Source organism: Phacochoerus africanus, chromosome 8 (genome assembly GCF_016906955.1).
Source record: "Phacochoerus africanus isolate WHEZ1 chromosome 8, ROS_Pafr_v1, whole genome shotgun sequence".
NCBI classification, from domain to species: domain Eukaryota; kingdom Metazoa; phylum Chordata; class Mammalia; order Artiodactyla; family Suidae; genus Phacochoerus; species Phacochoerus africanus.
Window position 1 is genome coordinate 83,406,345 of NC_062551.1, and position 18,670 is coordinate 83,425,014.

The 18,670-nt window shown below is 47.5% G+C and overlaps 2 protein-coding genes across 6 annotated transcripts in view; both read left to right on the forward strand.

The window, feature by feature from the left end:
* Window positions 1-13,632, forward strand: part of DHDDS (dehydrodolichyl diphosphate synthase subunit) — a 31,289-nt gene extending 17,657 nt beyond the window's left edge. For 3 of the 5 annotated variants that reach the window (XM_047792745.1, XM_047792747.1, XM_047792746.1), the window contains exons 8-9: window positions 2,546-2,653; window positions 11,304-13,632. In XM_047792745.1, coding sequence (XP_047648701.1) covers window positions 2,546-2,653; window positions 11,304-11,543 — 348 coding nt within the window. In that variant the 3' untranslated portion in view covers window positions 11,544-13,632. The remainder of the gene's footprint in view (window positions 1-2,545; window positions 2,654-11,303) is intronic. The other 2 variants (XM_047792749.1, XM_047792750.1) reach the window with 1 other exon arrangement.
* A 1,066-nt stretch (window positions 13,633-14,698) lies between these two features.
* HMGN2 (high mobility group nucleosomal binding domain 2) lies at window positions 14,699-18,414 on the forward strand. Its single transcript, XM_047792751.1, has 6 exons — window positions 14,699-14,911; window positions 15,896-15,940; window positions 16,129-16,158; window positions 16,524-16,574; window positions 16,998-17,093; window positions 17,560-18,414. The coding sequence occupies exons 1-6, from the start codon at window positions 14,897-14,899 to the stop codon at window positions 17,593-17,595; spliced, it is 273 nt and encodes a 90-aa protein (XP_047648707.1). The 5' UTR covers window positions 14,699-14,896; the 3' UTR covers window positions 17,596-18,414.
* Window positions 18,415-18,670: the final 256 nt, after the last annotated feature.

Consider the following 18,670-nt stretch of genomic DNA (forward strand, 5'->3'; position numbering starts at 1 on the left):
TATCCCTTCCTCATCTGTTCCTGGCTTTGTGAGCCCGTGTGCTTCTTGCTCTCTAAAGTGCCTAGAGGGGAAATCAGGGCTATCCACCTGTGGTGAAAGCTTTACCTATGCCTCTGTTCAAGGAACTGGACTTCTGTCTTTTGCCCCTGAGCATAAGCTCCTGCCCTGGTAACCTGCCAGGTAACCTGTCACCTCTGAGCTAGAGCCTTGCTTTACAGTTACTAATTTCTCTCCTTCAAAATAAAGGGCTGCATCTACACAAGCACAGTCCGCATATGGTACCAATTATATGCAGATGCTTTCTTCGGGGCCTGCCATTGCCTCTCAGCTCAGTTATCACAGTGTAGGTAGTTCTCTAAAAGCTTATATCCAAATAAGTTTGTCTTCTTGAATATCTCCATCATCTGGATATCACTTGGCTGGGGGAAATCTTGTTCAGGGAGAGCTTGGACAGAGGGAAACTCAGCTTAGAAGTAATTCACATGATAAAGTTCCAGAAATTGTGGGAGTTCCCATTGTGGTGCAGCAGAAATGAATCCAACTAATATCCATGAGGATGTGAGTTTGATCCCTGGCCTTGCTGAGTGGGTCAGGGATCTGGCGTTGCCATGAGCTGTAGTGTAGGTACAGACTTGGCTCAGATCCCACACTGCTTTGACCAGTAGCCTGGGAACTTCCATATGCCTCGGATGGGGCCCTAAAAAGCAAAAAAAAAAGAAAATCTAAGTGAACAAAATTTAACTACTAGAGATACTTTCAGAAGTTCCCAATTGTGGCTCAGTGGTTAACGAATCTGACTAGCATCCATGAGGATGCAGGTTTAATCCCTGCCTTGCTCAGTGTGTTAAGGATCTGGCATTGCTGTGAGCTGTGGTGTAGGTCGCAGATGTGACTCAGATCCCAAGTTGCTGCGGCTGTGGTGTAGGCCAGGAGCTACAGCTCTGATTCAGCCCCTAGCCTGGGAACCTCCATGTGCCGCGAGTCTGGCCCTAAAAAACAAAAATAAAAAAAATTTTTTTAAATAAAGATACTTTCGGTCTTTGGCTACTGTGTTGTATGTTGAAAGACGTATAATATGCAGCTTATGGTTCTGTGTCTCACGCTGCTAGTCAGATTATATCTGGAGAGTTTTCTTCTGGCCACTGAGTTTTAAGAAACTGTGCTGGTAAACTAGAGGACTTAACAGAAGAGGCCAACCTGAATGGCAAGGAACCTGAAACTCATATCCTAAAACGAATAAGTGAAGGGTAATGGTCTGGAAAAGAGAAGCATGGTGACAGTTCATTCCCTTGGAAAAAAATGTTGAGATCCTCCTTTATGCTGAGAATATGGCAGTGACCACGTTAGCAGTGACCAGTCCCTACTGTCTTAAAACTTATAGTTTGTTGGCAAAGACAAATTGAACAAGGCATTACAACCTTGGGAACAGATAATAGGCAGCTCTAATCTAGCTTTCAAATACTTAAAAGAATGTCATTTTGAGGAAGAAATAAAGTTGTTTGAGAGCAAAACCTGAGACTTCGGTAGAGAAGGTGACATTGGTGTAGCATAACAAGCTATCTGACAATTAAAATTTTCCCCCTTGAGGCACTGAATTCCTTACCACTAAAGATATCAAGCAGTGACAAGAATGTTCCAGAAGGGCATCTTATATCTGATTATGATTAAAAATTCACCTAGCTCTGTGCTCTGCTTTATGTATGGTATTGTGTTAAATTTTCACAGCACCTTAAAAACTGTTTTTGTTTTTTTTTTGTTGTTGTTTTTTTTTATTCTTTTTAGGGATGCACCTTTGGCATATGGAAGTTCCCAGATTAGGGGTCAAATCAGAGCTGCAGCTGCCAACATACATAGCAGTCCAAGCTGCATCTGCAACCTATGGCACAGCTTATGGCAACGCCAGATCCTTAACCCACTGCGCAAGGCCAGGGATTGAACCCACATCCTCAAGGACATTGTGTCAAGTTCTTAACCCACTGAACCACAATGGAAACTCCAAAAACTAGGTATTCTTATTGCCCAATTTTTTAGTTGAGGACACTGAGGCCCAGAGAGGTTAAGTAACTTGCCTTGGATCAAATAGATGATAAAAGGTGGAGCCAGAACTCAAAGCTGGGAAGTCTGGCCCCAGAGCCCATTGTGCCATACTCTGCTACTTAAAAATAACAATGGCAGCTACCATTTGTTCATTGCTAACTTTTATCTGGCACTGTGTCTCCCAGATGACCTCTAAGGGCCATGAGCCAATAACATAATCCAGATGTTATTTCATAGTCCTAAAATTGGCTCTTAGAAGAATCCTGGTGGAAATGTTGATCTAGTCTCACTTTAGTTCCATCTTGCCACAGGCAAGTGATCTTAACTGCCTCAGATGACCCTCCCCCTATTAGTGCATAAGGGCTGGTAGCAGCAGCTGCAACTCAGGATGCCTGTGCCACCTCATCTCTGAGTGTGATCAGCTTGCTTCTCCTTTGGAGCCTGACCAGGAAAATGTTCTGGTAACATATTACTAAATCATACTGTCTCCCTTCCCCACCTTTCCCAGACCTCCCACTCCTGCTTGGTGTTCCAGCCCGTTCTGTGGCCAGAATACACGTTTTGGAACCTCTGTGAGGCCATCTTGCAGTTCCAGATGAACCACAGCATGCTTCAGGTAAGAGCATGGGACTGGCCTGACTGGATGGGATGGAAGGAAAGGTTAGCATTGACTGACCACCTACTACCAAATATGCCAAGCACTTGCTAATCTAATGGGCATGTTAATGGTAATGACGACAGTGGCTACCGTTTACTGAGTGTTGACTGTGTGTCCAACTCTGAACAGTTTATATGCATTATCTAACTTAATGTTCCCAAGAACCTAATGAGGCAGGAATTATTAGCCCCATTTGTGCAAATGAGCAAATCAAAATTATTTAGTTAAGGGCATTTAACAAATAAAAGAACTGGGATTCAAGTTACAAGTCTTCAATCTCTTTACTATGGAAACCTAGGAAAGGCTTCTCAGAGAGATTGGCCATTATTCTCTAAAGGAATTAGCCTACAAAGATTGTAGAAGTGGAAGTATACAAAATCCAAGACTCCAAAATAGCACTGTCTTTCTGTTGTATAAAACTGTGTTCTGGAGTTCCCATCGTGGCTCAGTGGTTAACGAATCCAACTAGGAACCATGAGGTTGTGGGTTTGATCCCTGGCCTCGCTCAGTGGGTTAAGGATCCGGTGTTGCCGTGAGCTGTGGTATAGGTTGCAGACGCGGCTCGGATCCCGTGTTGTTGTGCCTCTGGTGTAGGCCGACAGCTAGAGCTCCAATTAGACCCCTAGCCTGGGAACCTCCATATGTCTCGGGTGTGGCCCTAGAAAAGACAAAAAAAAAACCTATGTTCTGCCAAGACTTGACATTCTGTTTTTAGGGGTTTTGTTTGTTTGTTTTTGTTTTTTCCTTTTTCAGGGCTGCACATGTGGCATGTGGAGGTGCCCAGGCTAGGGGTTGAACCGGAGCTGTAGCCACTGGCCTACCCCAGAGCCATGCCAGATATGAGCCACTTCTGCGACCTACACCACAGCTCACGGCAACACCGGATCCTTAACTCACTGAGCGAGGCCAGGGATCGAACCCGCAACCTCATGGTTCCTAGTTGGATTCATTTTTGCTGAGCCACGTTGGTAACTCCCTGCTTTTAGTTTTGATCACCAGATCTTGAAACAGTTTCATTAGGAGTCAGTCACCTGTGTCTGATTAGGACTCTTAATAACCATGGCAGTGTGTGTGGTGGTGGCAGCTAACATATTGAGGGTCTGCTAAGACTCTTCGGTGTTTTCATATAAGTTTTCTTATTTAACCCTTCCAACAATCCAGCAGGTTTGGTGTCCTCATTTTTCAGATATGGAAAGGGCAGAGTTACTGTCCCAAGGCCACAGAATTTTTTTTAATTTTAATTTTAATTTTTTATTTTTTTTTATTACTCAAATGAATTTATCACATCTAAGGCCACAGAATTTTAAATCCTAAGCTGCTGCTGCTTTTGAGTCTGGAGAGATAATGACCAGGAGGAAATAATGATGTAACTCAGGCTTCCCAGTCCTCTTGGCATTAGGGACTCCCTAGGGAATTTGCTGAAAGCCGTAGACCATCTCCTTAGAAAAAATGTGAAGCTCACTCTAAAACATGGCATTTTGCATAGAATTGCACTAATCACTGAAACAAACTACTTCTGGGGGTTCCCATGATTCCTGGAATCTTTCCATGACTCTGAAGTCCAGAACTCCTGGAATAAGTTGATCAAATCATGATGGTTTGGTCATGTGCTTGATCATTTAGTCTCAGACTATGAGGAAATTGTAAGAGGAAGTTGAGTTCAAGTGAAAAGAAAAACAGCAACATCTCAATTATCCACCATCAGTGAGGAACAAATATCAGATTTTTCCACCTGACCAAATCTCCCTTTAAGAACTAAAACTTTCTTTTTTCTTTTTTTTCCCTATGGCATATGGAAGTTCCTGGGCTAGGGGTCACATTGGAGCAGCAGCTGCAGGCCTGTGCCACATCACAGCAACACCAGATCTGAGCCACATCTGTGACCTATGCTGCAGCTCGCAGCAATATCAAATCCTTTAACCCACTGAGTGAGGCCAGGAATCAAACCCTCATCCTCATGGACAATATGTTGGGTTCTTAACCCACTGAGCCACAACAGGAACTCCAAGTACTAAAACTTTTTTTATCCTTTTTTGATAGAAAACTTTCTGGAACATGTCTTAGGCATAATTCATTGACACCTACTGTATGCCAGGCATTTGGTAGTAATGATGATCGGAATACTCATGTTCTAAAGATGCCGATGACGGTAATAGTAACTACCATTTTGATGTATTGCACCATATAGGACGGCCTTGAAGAGTGGAATTCTTTCTCTAAGCTAGATGTTCCCTAAATACTTGGCTTTGGGATTTCTTATCTGTTTTTCTCTTGTCTTCCCTCTCAGTCCCTCCCATGGTCCATGGCTAATTTTGACAGTATCCCTTCTTCCCTTATCTTCCTGTTTACATTTTTAAAATCAGCTACAGGCAAAGAAACCAGTCAGTCAAGCTTGTTAGAATTGTATCTGTAAAATGAGAACGAACTGGCCTTATAAAAAGCCCAGAGGATCTTGGTGCATGAGCTTTGGTATATGGATATTCTTGTCTCTAATGTGGCTGCTCAGAGGCCTTTTAGGAATTTGTTTTCTCAGATACTTTCCCACATGGCTTTCAGAGGAATTACCTCAAATTTCACTCATTCCACAAATATCTATTACTGAGTACCTGGTCTTGAGACAGGCACTCTGTTAGCATTAGGCACAAGGGATTCAAGCAGTTAGTTGGCCAGACAGGATCCCTACCTTCAAGAAACTTATTCTTTTACTTGAGGAGTCAGATAACAAACAAGTGAACTGGGAGTTCCTGTTGTGGCTCAGCAGTTTAGAACCCAAATAGTATCCACGAGGATGCAGGTTCGATCCCTGACCTTGCTCAGTGGGTTAAGGATCCAGCATTGCCGAGAGCTGTGGCATAGGTCACAGATGTGGCTTGGATCTGGCATTGCTGCAGCTGTGGCCTAGGCTGGCAACTGAAGCTCAAATTCAACCCTAGCCTGGGAACTTTCATATGCCACAGTAAAGTAAAAAAACAAACAAAGTTTCATTTGATACCTAAGAATCATAATTTCAAACATTTATTGAGCTCTTACCACGTCAAGCATCCTTTACTTAGATTCTATGTTGTGCTACAAGGTAGATATTATTATTTATGGCCCCCATTTTTAGAGTGAGGAAACCAAAGTAGTAACAGGTATTGACTGTCCTGAACCCTTTTTCAGGAAACCTCATGGGGGTTCTAGCCAGGTTTCCTCCACCCAGGAGCTCTCAGACTCTGTTTCTAGACATCGTATCACCTCAGCAGAAGCATTAAGGGTAGATACAGACTAACAACATCCTGGCTAGTTTGCCCTCAGACCAAAGAGCTTATCTTCCTAATATTATGTGTTTTGTAGCCTGTCTTCCTTTTATATATCCTGTATCATCACCAAACAGGACTCCTCACAGTGCCTTGTTCCCATAACCGTTGGTTTTCTGCCTCCATGTCTGTATTCTTGCCCCTTATCCCATATTCCCATTGTTAAATTCTGAGCTGCTCTGGCTCAGCCCAGTATGTCCCCATTCCCTGCAGGAAGCCAGGGCAGGGAGCTGGGTTCCTGACCTAGAGAAGTTCACTGGGATGCGGGCAGCTGATGGTTACTAATGGAAGCAGGGACTCAGCTACAAATTCATTGGAGGCTAGACCTTGATATTTGAAGGGACCATGAAAATCATTAAGTGGTCACTTATCCGTCTTATAGAGAATAGAGGCTGGCAAAGGGAAGAAATCTCAACTATGACATGGTAGGACATGTAGAAAATCAGAGCGGCCAACAGTATGGAGCCACTGATCCTCAGTTACAGACTGCGGGGATGGTAGGTCCATGAGGGGTCATGGACAGAGATGAGGGATAAGTGTTTGGTCCACCTAATCTGTAATGATGTAGAGGGAGAAGATACCTATTCCCACTACTCTTGCTTTGATGCATTTGTCGGAGATTAAACACCAGGCTAAATCAATCACCAGGCTAGATCAATCAACCAAAACTCTCTCTAGTGATCTTTAGGTGGTCACTCTCTTCTCCTCAGCAGAAGTTAAGAACTTTAGCTATTGTCTCAGATAGCCTGACTTTGAATCATGGCGCTGCCTACTAGCTATGTGGCTGACTGGGCAGTTACTTAACCCTTCAGAGGATCATTTTTCTCATCTGTAAAATGAGAGGAGTAATGATTAAAATAATACCCGTCTCACAAGTTGGTGATAAGGGTTCAGTAAACTAATACACTGAAAGCTCCGAGTACAGTGCTGAAACAGAGTTCATTTTCAGAGAATGGTGGCCGATATCATTCACCATGTGTGTCTCTGGGCTGTTCGCCCGACTTCACCTGTCTCCAGGAAAACCACAGACACCCCGCTCATCCCATCCCCAGTACAGTTCCCCTGGCAGGGGGACTCTTGGTGCTTATCGGAACATCATGCTCCCAGCAGGAGGTATTCTGTCTCAAACAACCCTCAGAAATGCATCCCCATACTCCTACCTGGGCATATTGATGGCAGCAGATGGAGACTTATGGGCAGACTTGTCATTAGCGAACGTTTAGAAGCCCAAGACTTGCATCCTCTGTCCATGCCCCAATGAGGTCAGAGGACCCAAGGATTTATGTACTGGAGGGGCTGTTACATCTTGTTCCCTAATTCTGCTAAGGAGAGAACAAGAACAGAAAGCCCGAATGCCCAGGAGAGGTTTATATTAATAGGTTAGGGCCCCATTTCTCAAAATGAGCTCCATGGAGCCCTTACACCAAGACTGAGAGAGTCTGTACAAGAAGTGTCTAAGGTAATTATTAACACCCTTACCCCTGCTTGGTCATTATACAGGGAGAGTAGACAGTGTGGTCACGAAGAGAGAAATTGACCACTAGGACTTGCATTAGCCTAGGTTTTCAGAGGCTGAGTACCTGAGAAGAACTTAGAACACCTTTACGATGATGGGGAGGTCGATGCACACCACAAGGAGGTTTTACAGAGTGTTCAGATGCAGGCCACTGACTGTGGGAATAAGCACAGCTTATTCAGAGGCACAGAACATTTCCCACAGATCTTTCAAAGAAGCCTCCTTAGTGGAGAAACCAAGGGAACTTCAACCCACTGTGTGACCTGGGCCAAGTCCCTGCCTGCCTCAGCCTTGGTGTCCTTGTCTGCACAACGAAGAGGCTAGAGCCACTGGTCTTTATGAGCTCTCCTGACTCTGTCGTCCTAACAGTGAATCACTGATTCCTGGCAAATAGGGGCCAGGCTTTGCCTGGATGCAGCCTCCCTGCCTGGCACTCAGTCTAGGATGCCATTTCGAAAAAGCCTGAGCCTCATGGAGCAATTTTAACCATCTCCTCACTTCCTCCCTCTGTGGCTGGAGGCCTTTATCCTTTCTGTTCAGCCAGAACTTAGCCTGCTTAGCCCTAGCCACAAGCAGTGGTGACAGAATAGCTTACTGCCTTACTAGCCAGGCACCAGGTTGGGTGTACATTATCTCATTTTTCCTCAAACCACCCAGTGAGATGGATACTGTCATCCCCATTTCTCAAATGAAGAAATAGGCTTAAGGAAGTGGGGGAGGAGTTCCCACTGTGGCACAATGGGATCAGCGGTGCCTTGGGAGCACTGGGACGAAGGTTCGATCCTCGGCTGAGCACAGTAGGTTAAGGATCTGGTGTTGAAGCAGCTGCAGCTTAGGTCGCAACTTGCTCAGATCTGATCCCTGGCCCAGGAACTCCATGTGCCACAGGGTGGCCAAAAAAGAAAGTGAGGGAGCTCTTTGGACAGGAACTTCTCACACCCCACGGTTCCAGGCAGACTCATACTGGCCAAATCACTCTTCAATTTCATGAGTCTTTTTTGTTTTTAAGTTTTATTGAAGTATAGTTGATTTACAAGGTTGTGATAATTTCTTCTGTACAACAAAGTAATTCAGTCATATGTATACACGTAGCCATTCTCTTTCAGATTCTTTTCCCACATGGATTACCACAAAGTATTGGGTAGAGTTGTCTGTGCTATACAGCAGGTCCCTATTGGCCAGTCATTCCATATACCTCAGTGTGCATATGCCGATCTCAAACTCCTAGTCTCTCCTTACCACCCCCACCACCTGTCCCCTTTGGTAACCATCCATAAGTTTTCTAAAGTCTGTGAGTCTGTTTCTGTTCTGCAAATAAGTTCATTTGCATCTTTTTTTTTTTTTTTAGATTCCACATATTAGTGCTATCATATGATACTTGTCTTTCACTGTCTAACTTCATTTAGCATGTTTCTGGGTCCATCTGTGTTGCTACAACATTATTAATTATTCTTTTTTATGGCTGAGTAATATTCCATTGTATATATATTCCACATCTTCTTTATCCCTTCTTCCGTCAATGGACATTTAGGTTGCTTCCACGTCTTGTCTATTGTAAATAGCATCACAAGAGTCTTTGCTCATTATTCCCCTGCCTGATAGTCTCCTTCCCCTATATACTCCACCTTTATCTGAATCTTCCCTATTGGTTAAAGCTCAGCTCAAATTCTGCCTATTCATGAGATTTCACTGCTACTTGACCTCCATCAACCAGTTTCTTCTGAATTGCATGGCCCGTTCCCTTGCCTCCCTGATGACCACATTCTACCTTGTATTATGGTATTTGTGTACATATCTGTGTCCTACTCAGCCTCTAAGCACATGGATTGCAGTGACTATACCCTGTGCATTTCCATACCCCAAATAAAGTCCTGTATATAGGACCCAGGGTTCCTACTGACCAAGGCCAGGAAAAAAGCCCTTCCAGTGAGATGTAGACCCTTAGAAGGAACATCTCAAGCTTGTTTTAGTCTTCGTAGCTCTGCATGTGGGCTTATTATCATAGCAGAAGGGTACCCTTGAATGCTTCAGATCAGTCAAAAACCTAGGAGTGGGGGGGGGATTTTCCAGATTTTTTCATTTGTCATCTTTATTCATGCAGTGAATCTTTATTGCTGAGAGACCTTAGCAAATCACTTCCCTATTCTGAACCTCCATGTCTATCTCCAGCAGATAGAAAGTACCTCCCTAGCCCTATTGTGAGGATCAAAATGAGACACAGATGAAGTGCTTGTGTACGTGAAAGGTATTCTTTAAAGGATGAAAACAGAGCAATCCAGGTGTTTTCACGCTGAGGAGGACACAAATAGGTACCCAAATACCACAGTGCGAGGTAGAATGTCCTAAGGGTCATCAAGGGTATAGGATGCCAAGTTGGCAGCAAAACAGGAGCTTCTCACACATGGAATAGGTCTGGCAGGAGGAACTCTGGTGCAAAAATTCTCTAGCCTGTTAGAGTAGCAGGAGCAGAGAGCATCGGTGAGGCACAGCCAAGCCTTGGTTCTGCTCCAAAGGGATGTTCCCCTCCTATGCCAGGAGCATCCTCCTTCTTCTCCTGGGATCATATGGTCAGTGGATTGAGTATTTCACATGCAGAGGGTGCTCCACGTGCCAGAGAGGAAAGGCCACAGTCTCTGTCCTCTAGGAATTTATGGTTTGTCTAGAGACACACACAAGGTATGATAAGTGCTGCCAAGGAGTATAAACCTGCCAGATGTCAGAACAGGTTTCAGGAGCCTGAGGGCTCTACTGAGCCTTCAGGGGCTCATTTTCTAACAGAAAGAGTGGACTGTGGACACTAATGCCTATCCTAGAGGCAGAATGCAGTGAATGGCTTAAGAAAAGCTGAATCTGCTTCTCAGAATGTTCACAGGAAGGTCATTTTCTGGGCGAGTCAGGCTGGTCTCCATGTGGAAGGCAGTTCTGGAGCCAAACTCTAAAAAATAACTTAGGGAGTTGGGAAGATGGCACCCTTCGAGTGACCTGGGAAACCAAAGGAAATGAACCAATAGGTGTGCCCCAGGCAGGAATAGGACCTTCCTTGCATCAGAGAATAGGCAGGTAATAACTTGTAAGATCGCTGTTTTTCTTTGAGAGCCTGCTAATATGCTATAGGGGTTTTGCATATATTACCTATAATCCTTAAAACCACTCTTCAAGGTAGGCACAACCCCCACTTTACAAATGAAGAAATGAGGTTAGGAGAGGATTTGCCCAAAGCCACAAAGCTAGGTGGTGGGGAAACCAGAAGTCAGACCCACATTGGTTCCCTTCCAAGTGCAAACCTGAGAAGAATTTCAAGAATCATAGATGCTTGGAGTTCCCGTTGTGGCTCAGCAGTAATGAACCCGATTAGTATCCATGAGGATGTGGGTTCAAGCCCTGGCCCCACTCAGTGGTTTAAGGACCCGGTGTTGCCGTGAGCTGTGGTGTAGGTCGCAGATGTGGCTCAGATCTGGCATTGCTCTGGCTGTGGCCTAGGCCATCAGCTACAGCTACTATTCAACCACTAGCCTGGGAACTTCCATATGCCATGGGTGTGGCCCTAAAAAAACAACAAAAAAAGAAATATAGATGCTTCCACCCAAAACAAGCCAAGATGGACCCAGAACTGCCACTGCCCTGCCTATACAACATGAGCACCGCCCATCACCTCCTAAACCTTTCCAACTCTGGTACAGACTCCCCATGTTCCACTTAACTTGGCCTCTCCTGTGCCCCACCCCCTACCTCTTCTATCCCAATTCCACCCACACCTAAAAATGATCTCCCCACCCCAATCCCCACTTTTCTCTAGCAGAAGGCCCGAGACATGTATGCAGAGGAGCGGAAGAGGCAGCAGCTGGAGAGAGACCAGGCTGCAGTGACAGAGCAGCTGCTGCAAGAGGGGCTCCAGGCCAGTGGAGACACCCAGCTCCGACGGACACGCTTGCACAAACTCCTAGCCAGAAGGGAAGAGCGAGTCCAAGTCTTCCTGCAGGCCTTGGAACTCAAGCGGGCTGACTGGCTGGCACGTCTGGGCACCGCATCAGCCTGAGTGAGGCTGGCCTCCTGCCATTTCGCCCTGCCCTCTGCCTCCAGGGCCCCACTCCCCTTTCTTGGTGAAAGGCACCTCCCTCCTGAAGATGAATTGTGTTTCCTTTGCTTGGCCAGGGAGCCCTAGAGGCCAGGTCTGTGTGCTATAGATACATACCTTGGGGCTGCCTGGGACAGTGCCCTTGGGGAAGGTTGAGGGTGAGAGTCTCCCACAAGTACGCTAAACCCAGCTCTGTTCACCAGTAGGTTTGGTGAGTAGGGGGCCCTAGCTCTTCTGCTGCCTGCTTCTTCCACGTTTGCCACCTCTACCTGTGCTTCTCACTGTACTTTCTTTTTCCACCAGCAATCCTTCAAGGAAAGAGGTCTCCCCCAAACCCTAGTCCTTTACCCATCCATCTTAGTCTTCACAAAAGATGTGGCTCCACCTTGAATCTGCTGGTAAATAGCTAATAGGCAGCCAGCGTTATTTAGGCAAGGAAGTGGAGAGACAGAAAGAAAATTTGCCCATCTGCTGCTCCTCCCCCTTGGCTCTCCACCTGGGATTTGCTATTGACTCTCTACCCCCTCCCACCACGCAGTGCTGATTGCTCACTGAAAGGCTCAGCGCCCCCAATGGCGCTCAGAAGCCAGGCGGGTGATTACAATCCAATTACCTATTGTCGACTCAGCCCACACAAGCTTTTCTCCTCCTCTTGCGGGGCATGGGGCCAGGCTCCACTCCCCAGTGAGACTGGCCCCCTCCATGGCTACAGGGTAACAGAAGCGCCTTTAGGCCCTGGCAAATCTAACCCAGCACAGGCCTCCTTCCCTGGAACACATCAAGACCAAGAGCACAGAAACAAGCACTTCTCCCAGCTGACTGCCTCCTGCCCTCTGCATCTCAACTCTGCTTCCCACCTCCTTATTCTTTGAGGCTTCTTTCCATGTTTGACCTGGGCCCCTAAGTAGGCCATGAGACAATATATTTTCAGCATGGCAGTCTCAGCTTGTGAGGCCAAGGTTGCCCAGCAGGGAGAAGAGGGCCAAGTCAAGGGCTGTGTCCTTTCCCTTACCTCTCCCTCCCAGGCCTCACTGAGGAGCTGCTGAGAGGATTAGTGCCTTTGAAGAGCTGTCGGCCTGAGCAACTCTATGCTTCAGGTGCCCCAGAGCAGCAAGCACCAGCTGGTAATACCACCCAAAAGTTACTCTGTTTAGTCTTCACATTTTACTCTCTGCAAACCGATTCCCCAACACCCCCCTCTAGGGGTGAGGTGGGGCCTTGCAAGCAGTGCTAAGAGCAGACAGACTCTTTAAAACCCCTAACTTGACTATACTCCAGTCTGCTCCTCCCCTTCCTATGCCTGGATACCTGGCACAAGAGACTCCTTGGCCATCATCCCTGCTCCCAGAATCAAGCATAATGCCAGACACTGCGATTGAGAAGCCAATCAATGTACCCTTTGGCAAGTCCCCCACACACACCTGGCACTCCCCACTACCAATCCCTGGCACAGGGTTCCCAGAGAGCAGGTGCTGTACATTTTCCAGTTTTACAATGGGGCTGTTGACAGCCTTAATTAGGGAGGCATGAATTATGTGGCTGTTACGCAGAGCCCTACAATTAAGGCGGGAAAGAGGGGCTGGAGGCAGCAAACGGAATCTGCCCTGTGAGCATGATTGTTGAGTCCTGTCTCCTTTCTGGGTCTGACTTTCTCCAATGTGATTGGGGTACAGCAGAAGTGATTAATCAGGCTGGTATCTCTTTGGCCTGAGGTCCTGTGTTCTGGGAAAGGTACACAGTGGGGTGTGGTGAGGAGGGGCTGCCTCAGGAGGCACTGAAGGGGTGGGAAGGAGAAGAGGCTGAGGGACCACGGCTGTCCAGGCACAGCAACTGCAAATAGGTGACATGAACTCCTTGTGGGTGCTTTCTACTGGTGTGATTTGTACAAACCAGCTCAACTCTTGCCTCAAGAAACTAGGTGGGACCTATTTAAATGTTCTCCCACCTGTGAGCCAAGCCCCAACTTGAGGATATTTATCGTATTGTATTCTCTTGGGTGTCAAACAGAATTTTAAAAATTCTTGGATGTAAAACTTGTTTGCGAACAGTGCAACAGTAGACTGTGTTTTGCTGCAGCAATTGTCTACCTCCCTCAGGTGCACTTGGCTACTTCCAAGATCCCTAGCTTTGGGGGCGGAGGAGGGGGAGCCACTGGAAAAGCCCTTTTGCCATCTCAACACCTGTTCCCTAATCCCCCGGACGCTTTCCTCCACTGTCCTTTTCCTCGCGCAAGTGAAAGGAAGCCAGTCTGCCAGTGTGGAAGGAGGGATTTCGCCAGCTGCGTTTGCAGCGCCCAGGCTTGGTGACCGCGTCGGGTGGGGGCAGCTGAGCTTGATGTCTCCGAAGCGGGAGGAGCTTAGGGGGAGGGGAGTGCTAGTAAGCATTGGCGGCCACTCTCCGTCATTCTGTGGCGGGGTTCTGAGATGTGGGAATACAAGGACCTAAGGGAGGCACTCGACAAGCTTTGGGGGGCTTCGTTGATACTTGGGGAGGCAGCTGAGCAACGGGTGCTGAAAGGACAGCTCCTACCTGCCCCACTGCACCCGAAATGTACCTCTGCTTGTAAAGTGCCCCCCTCGAACCCCTACCCACCTCGAGTGGACCGCTTTCCAGGTGAGGTGCATGAAAAGCTTCCTCCGAGTGGAGGTTTGGAAGGATGCACGTCCAGCTGCGCCAAGCTGGCTTCTCCACTCTTTCCCCACTTCGGCGTCAGCCTTGGCCCTGGGAACTGCAACCAGTGCCTCGAAGCCGCGCGCTTCCTCCCGCCTCCGGCAAAGGACATTGCGGCCAGGCTGAGCAAACCTTTCTTCTGGGGCCCCCAGCGGGAACAGGAAGGAAAGCGGCTGAGATGCGCCCTAAGTGTCGCACGGCTTGGAGAAGTGGATAGCTCGGTTGCATAAGGTGGAAGGAACTTGGTAGTTTGCAAAAGCCAGCTCTTGGCGGGAGCCGAAACCCACAGCCCGCCGACTCGCACCCCCCTCTCAACTATAGCCTTCGATGTGCGCCTCCCCCACTGCGCCCCCACCCCGAGGCGCGCCGCCGTCTCGCGCGCCCTCCCCCCATACCCCCCTCCTCACTCCCTCCAGAGGAGGTGAGTTTAAACCCCGCCCACGTGACCCCAGCTGGGCCAATGAGCGGCGGCGGGAGGTGAAATCCGGTTCTAACCGGTCCGGGGCTCCCAGCGCTATAAAAACTTTATAAACCCCCCGGAGCCCGAGCAGTGTGAAGAAGAGGCGAGAGCGACCCCTGGACCGACCAAAGCTCGCGCGCCACTGCATCCCCGTGTCCAGCGCCTACGTCCCGCCGCCGTCACCATGCCCAAGAGAAAGGTACGTGGCGCGAGGGCCCCAGGCGCTGGGCCGCCGCCGTGATCACCAATGCTGCCGCCGCCGCTTCCTCGGCTTTGGGGCGCGAGAATCGGCGCCGAGCTGAAGCAGACTCGGCTTCCCGGCGCGGTGGCTCGAGGCGGTGTCAGGCGGCCCCGGGGTAACCCTGCGCGGCTCGGCTGCCCGCGGGCGCCAGAGGCCATATTGGAGGAGCGGCGGCCGCGGCGGGAGGAGCCATGTTGGCGGCTGTTTATCCCGCTCCCCTGGGCTCGACGTGCCCGCCTTGCGCCCCCTCCCCCCCATCCCCAGGCCCCCTCCCCTCCCCGCGGGCGGGCAATTCAAACCCGAAAGGGCGGGAAGGCGGCGTTCGGGGTTGGCGGGCGGGGGAACGCGCTGCCGCCAAAAAACTGCCGCCGTGAGGGGGCGGGGCCCTCCCCCTGAGGGCGGGACTTCTCGGGTTGGCCCCTCCTCCACTCGCGCGCCGCCCACGGACCCAGCGCACGAGACTCGCGCTGGTGCGCGCCGCTGCCGCCCACGAGTTCCCCCGGCTGCGTGCGCCTCCGTCTCCCGCCCTCGACGGCTGCCATGGCAACGGCTCTCCAGCCCCGCCTCCGAGGGGTTTGTTAGCTCCTTCTGCAGCTGTTGCTTCTGCCTGGCGCGGCGGCGCGGGCTGCGCTTTGCGCGCCTTGCTCCAGCTTTGCGCGGGCTTCCCGGGGCCGCTGGGTTTCGGACACCCAGCGTCCCTGCGTGCTTTGGGCCAGATCCGGCGTGAAGCAGACGCATGAGAGCACCCCTAGAGCTTTCTGAGCACTTCAGGGATTTGCATAGGAGCTGGGGATGCTACAAACCCCATTTGTATGTCCTAGAAATACTGTGTACCAGATTCTCTTCGATTTCTTTTTTCTCCCCTTAGGACTTTGCTAAGCTTAGTGAACCATTAAGAATTGCTTCAGAAGCTGCAACTTTCTTCGGTTTTGTTTTTTATAGGCTGAAGGGGATGCTAAAGGGGATAAAGCCAAGGTGAAGGACGAAGTAAGTCTTACTTTCACTTCTTTTGGGTCAAAAAGCCTTGGGCTCCTTTGGCACTAATTAACCATGTCCTTAGTCTTGCCTGAGTAAGCTGTCTATACTTCCTATAGTCTTGAACACATTGGCCCCAAAGATTTTTAAGTGGCTCACCTGTCCTGTGTGTAACTTTACTTATTTGTTTTTTTAAATAGCCACAGAGAAGATCTGCGAGGTTATCTGCTGTAAGTATGTCTACTTTTAACTTTTCATATTATTCCCTGAAACTAAAAAGCATTGAAAACAATTCCCTTTGCTTCCCAAGAATTATGGTCAGTGGCTGGTATTGAATGACTTACTCTGCTGTGGACTCTTGCCCATTTGGAATTTGCTGGTTCTGAAATTGTGATGGCTGTAGCCAAAATGGGACACTACCAAGTGTTACTTGAATGGGTTTCTGAAGATAGGAAGTTCTAATGGAAAGCCTGCCACAAACTTTACAAAGTAGGAGAACTTCTGTGCCAGTGGTACTGTGGTTTGGTTGTGGGTTGGGTTTTTTTGGTCCACTGTACTAATGTTCTGTGCTTTCCTTTTCTCCCCTAAATAAAAGAAACCTGCTCCTCCAAAGCCAGAGCCCAAGCCTAAAAAGGCCCCTGCAAAGGTGAGCAGGATGGTGAGACGAACATGCCTCTAGAAGTTATGTGAAAGCCTGAGTGGTTTCCCGTGTTGCTGACAGGGAGACTTGGTGTATAACAGCTTCATTGCTTGAAACACTGACAAATAGGACTGCTTCTTAACCAAGAACTCTGATGTCAATTTACAGAAAACTCTGCATTGCATTTGGGTATTAAACACCCAAGTTTTTAAGATGTCTTGTTCTATATTATTTATACTCAGGTAAAAATTTTTGTATATTGAAGACCACAGCAGATTATAGATAATTTGGCTTGTCAGTGGGGCAGGATGTATAGTGTCTTAACCTTTGATAAACAGTCCTACCTTGTGCAGAGCTTTGCAAACTATATTCTGGTTATATGAAATAAGAAACAGCTTTTTTTTTTTCTCTCCCCTACCCCCTTTGTAGAAGGGAGAGAAGGTACCCAAAGGGAAAAAGGGGAAAGCCGATGCTGGCAAGGATGGGAATAACCCTGCAGAAAACGGAGATGCCAAAACAGACCAGGTACAGCGGCTGTTTGCACTTTTTGTTACATCTGTTCAATCAATCCGTTACTGATCACAGAATCTTTTATTGCTTTTTTCTTGCATCTGTATCACTCCAAGTGTGTCTTTTAGTCCTGAGCCTTTTTAAGTCTCTGCCATCTGATAAAGGGAGCTGTGGTGCAGATTCCTTGTCCTGTCCTTAAGTATCACAGTCAGGCTATGTACACCATAGTTTTCAAGATGAGATAACCTAAGATCTTGTAATGCTGGTGTGTCCCCTTCTGAATTTTACAGTGAGGTGCAGAGGGGAAGTGACTTGGCAAAATGACCTACCAGGACGTTTTCAAAAGAATTACTGAGTTTCACTGTCAAAGTACCTAAAACCTGAACTTTGACATGGGAGCAAAGTAATGCTATAAATGAAATATGGATGGAGATGCTTTCTAAATCTTCATCTTGTATTAATCTGTCTGTTTTTCTTTTAGGCACAGAAAGCTGAAGGTGCTGGAGATGCCAAGTGAAGTGTGTGCATTTTTGATAACTGTGTACTTCTGGTGACTGTACAGTTTGAAATACTATTTTTTATCAAGTTTTATAAAAATGCAGAATTTTGTTTTACTTTTTTTTTTTTAAGCTATGTTGTTAGCACACAGAACACTTCATTGTTGCTTTGGGGAAAGGGCACATGTCACTAATAGAATGTCTCTGAAGCTGGATTGACATGGGGAAAAAACACCTTTCCCATCTAGTTCTGAGACTTCTTGGTTCCCAGGAAGGAGGGATTCCTTGATGTTGACACACATTAGCCATCTTGGCACAAATGCCTTGTGGTGTGGAAAACTAAAATTAGTTTTTTATGCCCTCTTCTCCTCCTCCTTGAGCATAGACTTGACTCCCTTAATCCCAGAGAGACCTACTGGGACCTGATCCCACAAAATTGGTTATCAGAATTGTCAGGCAATTTGGACCTTCCGGTGTCACCATTAAGATGGCATCTCTCAAAAGAGCAGTGGTTCCTTTTTTAGATTGTGGATCTTCAGATTGATAATTCTGCCATTTTCATTTCCATTTCCTGAAAGTCAGGGTCGGCTTGTGAAAAGTTGTTAAACAACATGCTAAATGTGAAATGTCAACCCTCACTCTAAACTTTCCCTGTTCAGAGCATCACATGAAGACTTCATGGGTTTTATAGTGGCTTTCTGATTTTGGTAGTCCATTGAAAAAGGGAGTTTGAAAGTTGTTGTATACTGTTAACGATTGTCTGCCCATGTCCTGCCTGAAATACCATGATTGTTTATGAAAAGTATCTTTAATAAAGCTGGATACAGTTTGGCTTGGAATGCTGCCTCTAATCTTTTCCCAGGAGTATGGGAACCTGATTTCTCCAGGTCTCTTGGGGCAGGATGCATTCTGGTGTAGAGGTTCCATGGACAGTCAGTCTTTACAGTCCATCTGCAGAACACAGTGTTACGTGGAGTTGGGAAAGATCGAAGGAGTGGACTAATGAGAGGCTGGGAGCAGAGAAGTGGTTTCTGTATTTGGTCATGCAACACTGCCTGAAGTGTGTTTTTAAAAGCAGATAAATGTGGTAGGTCT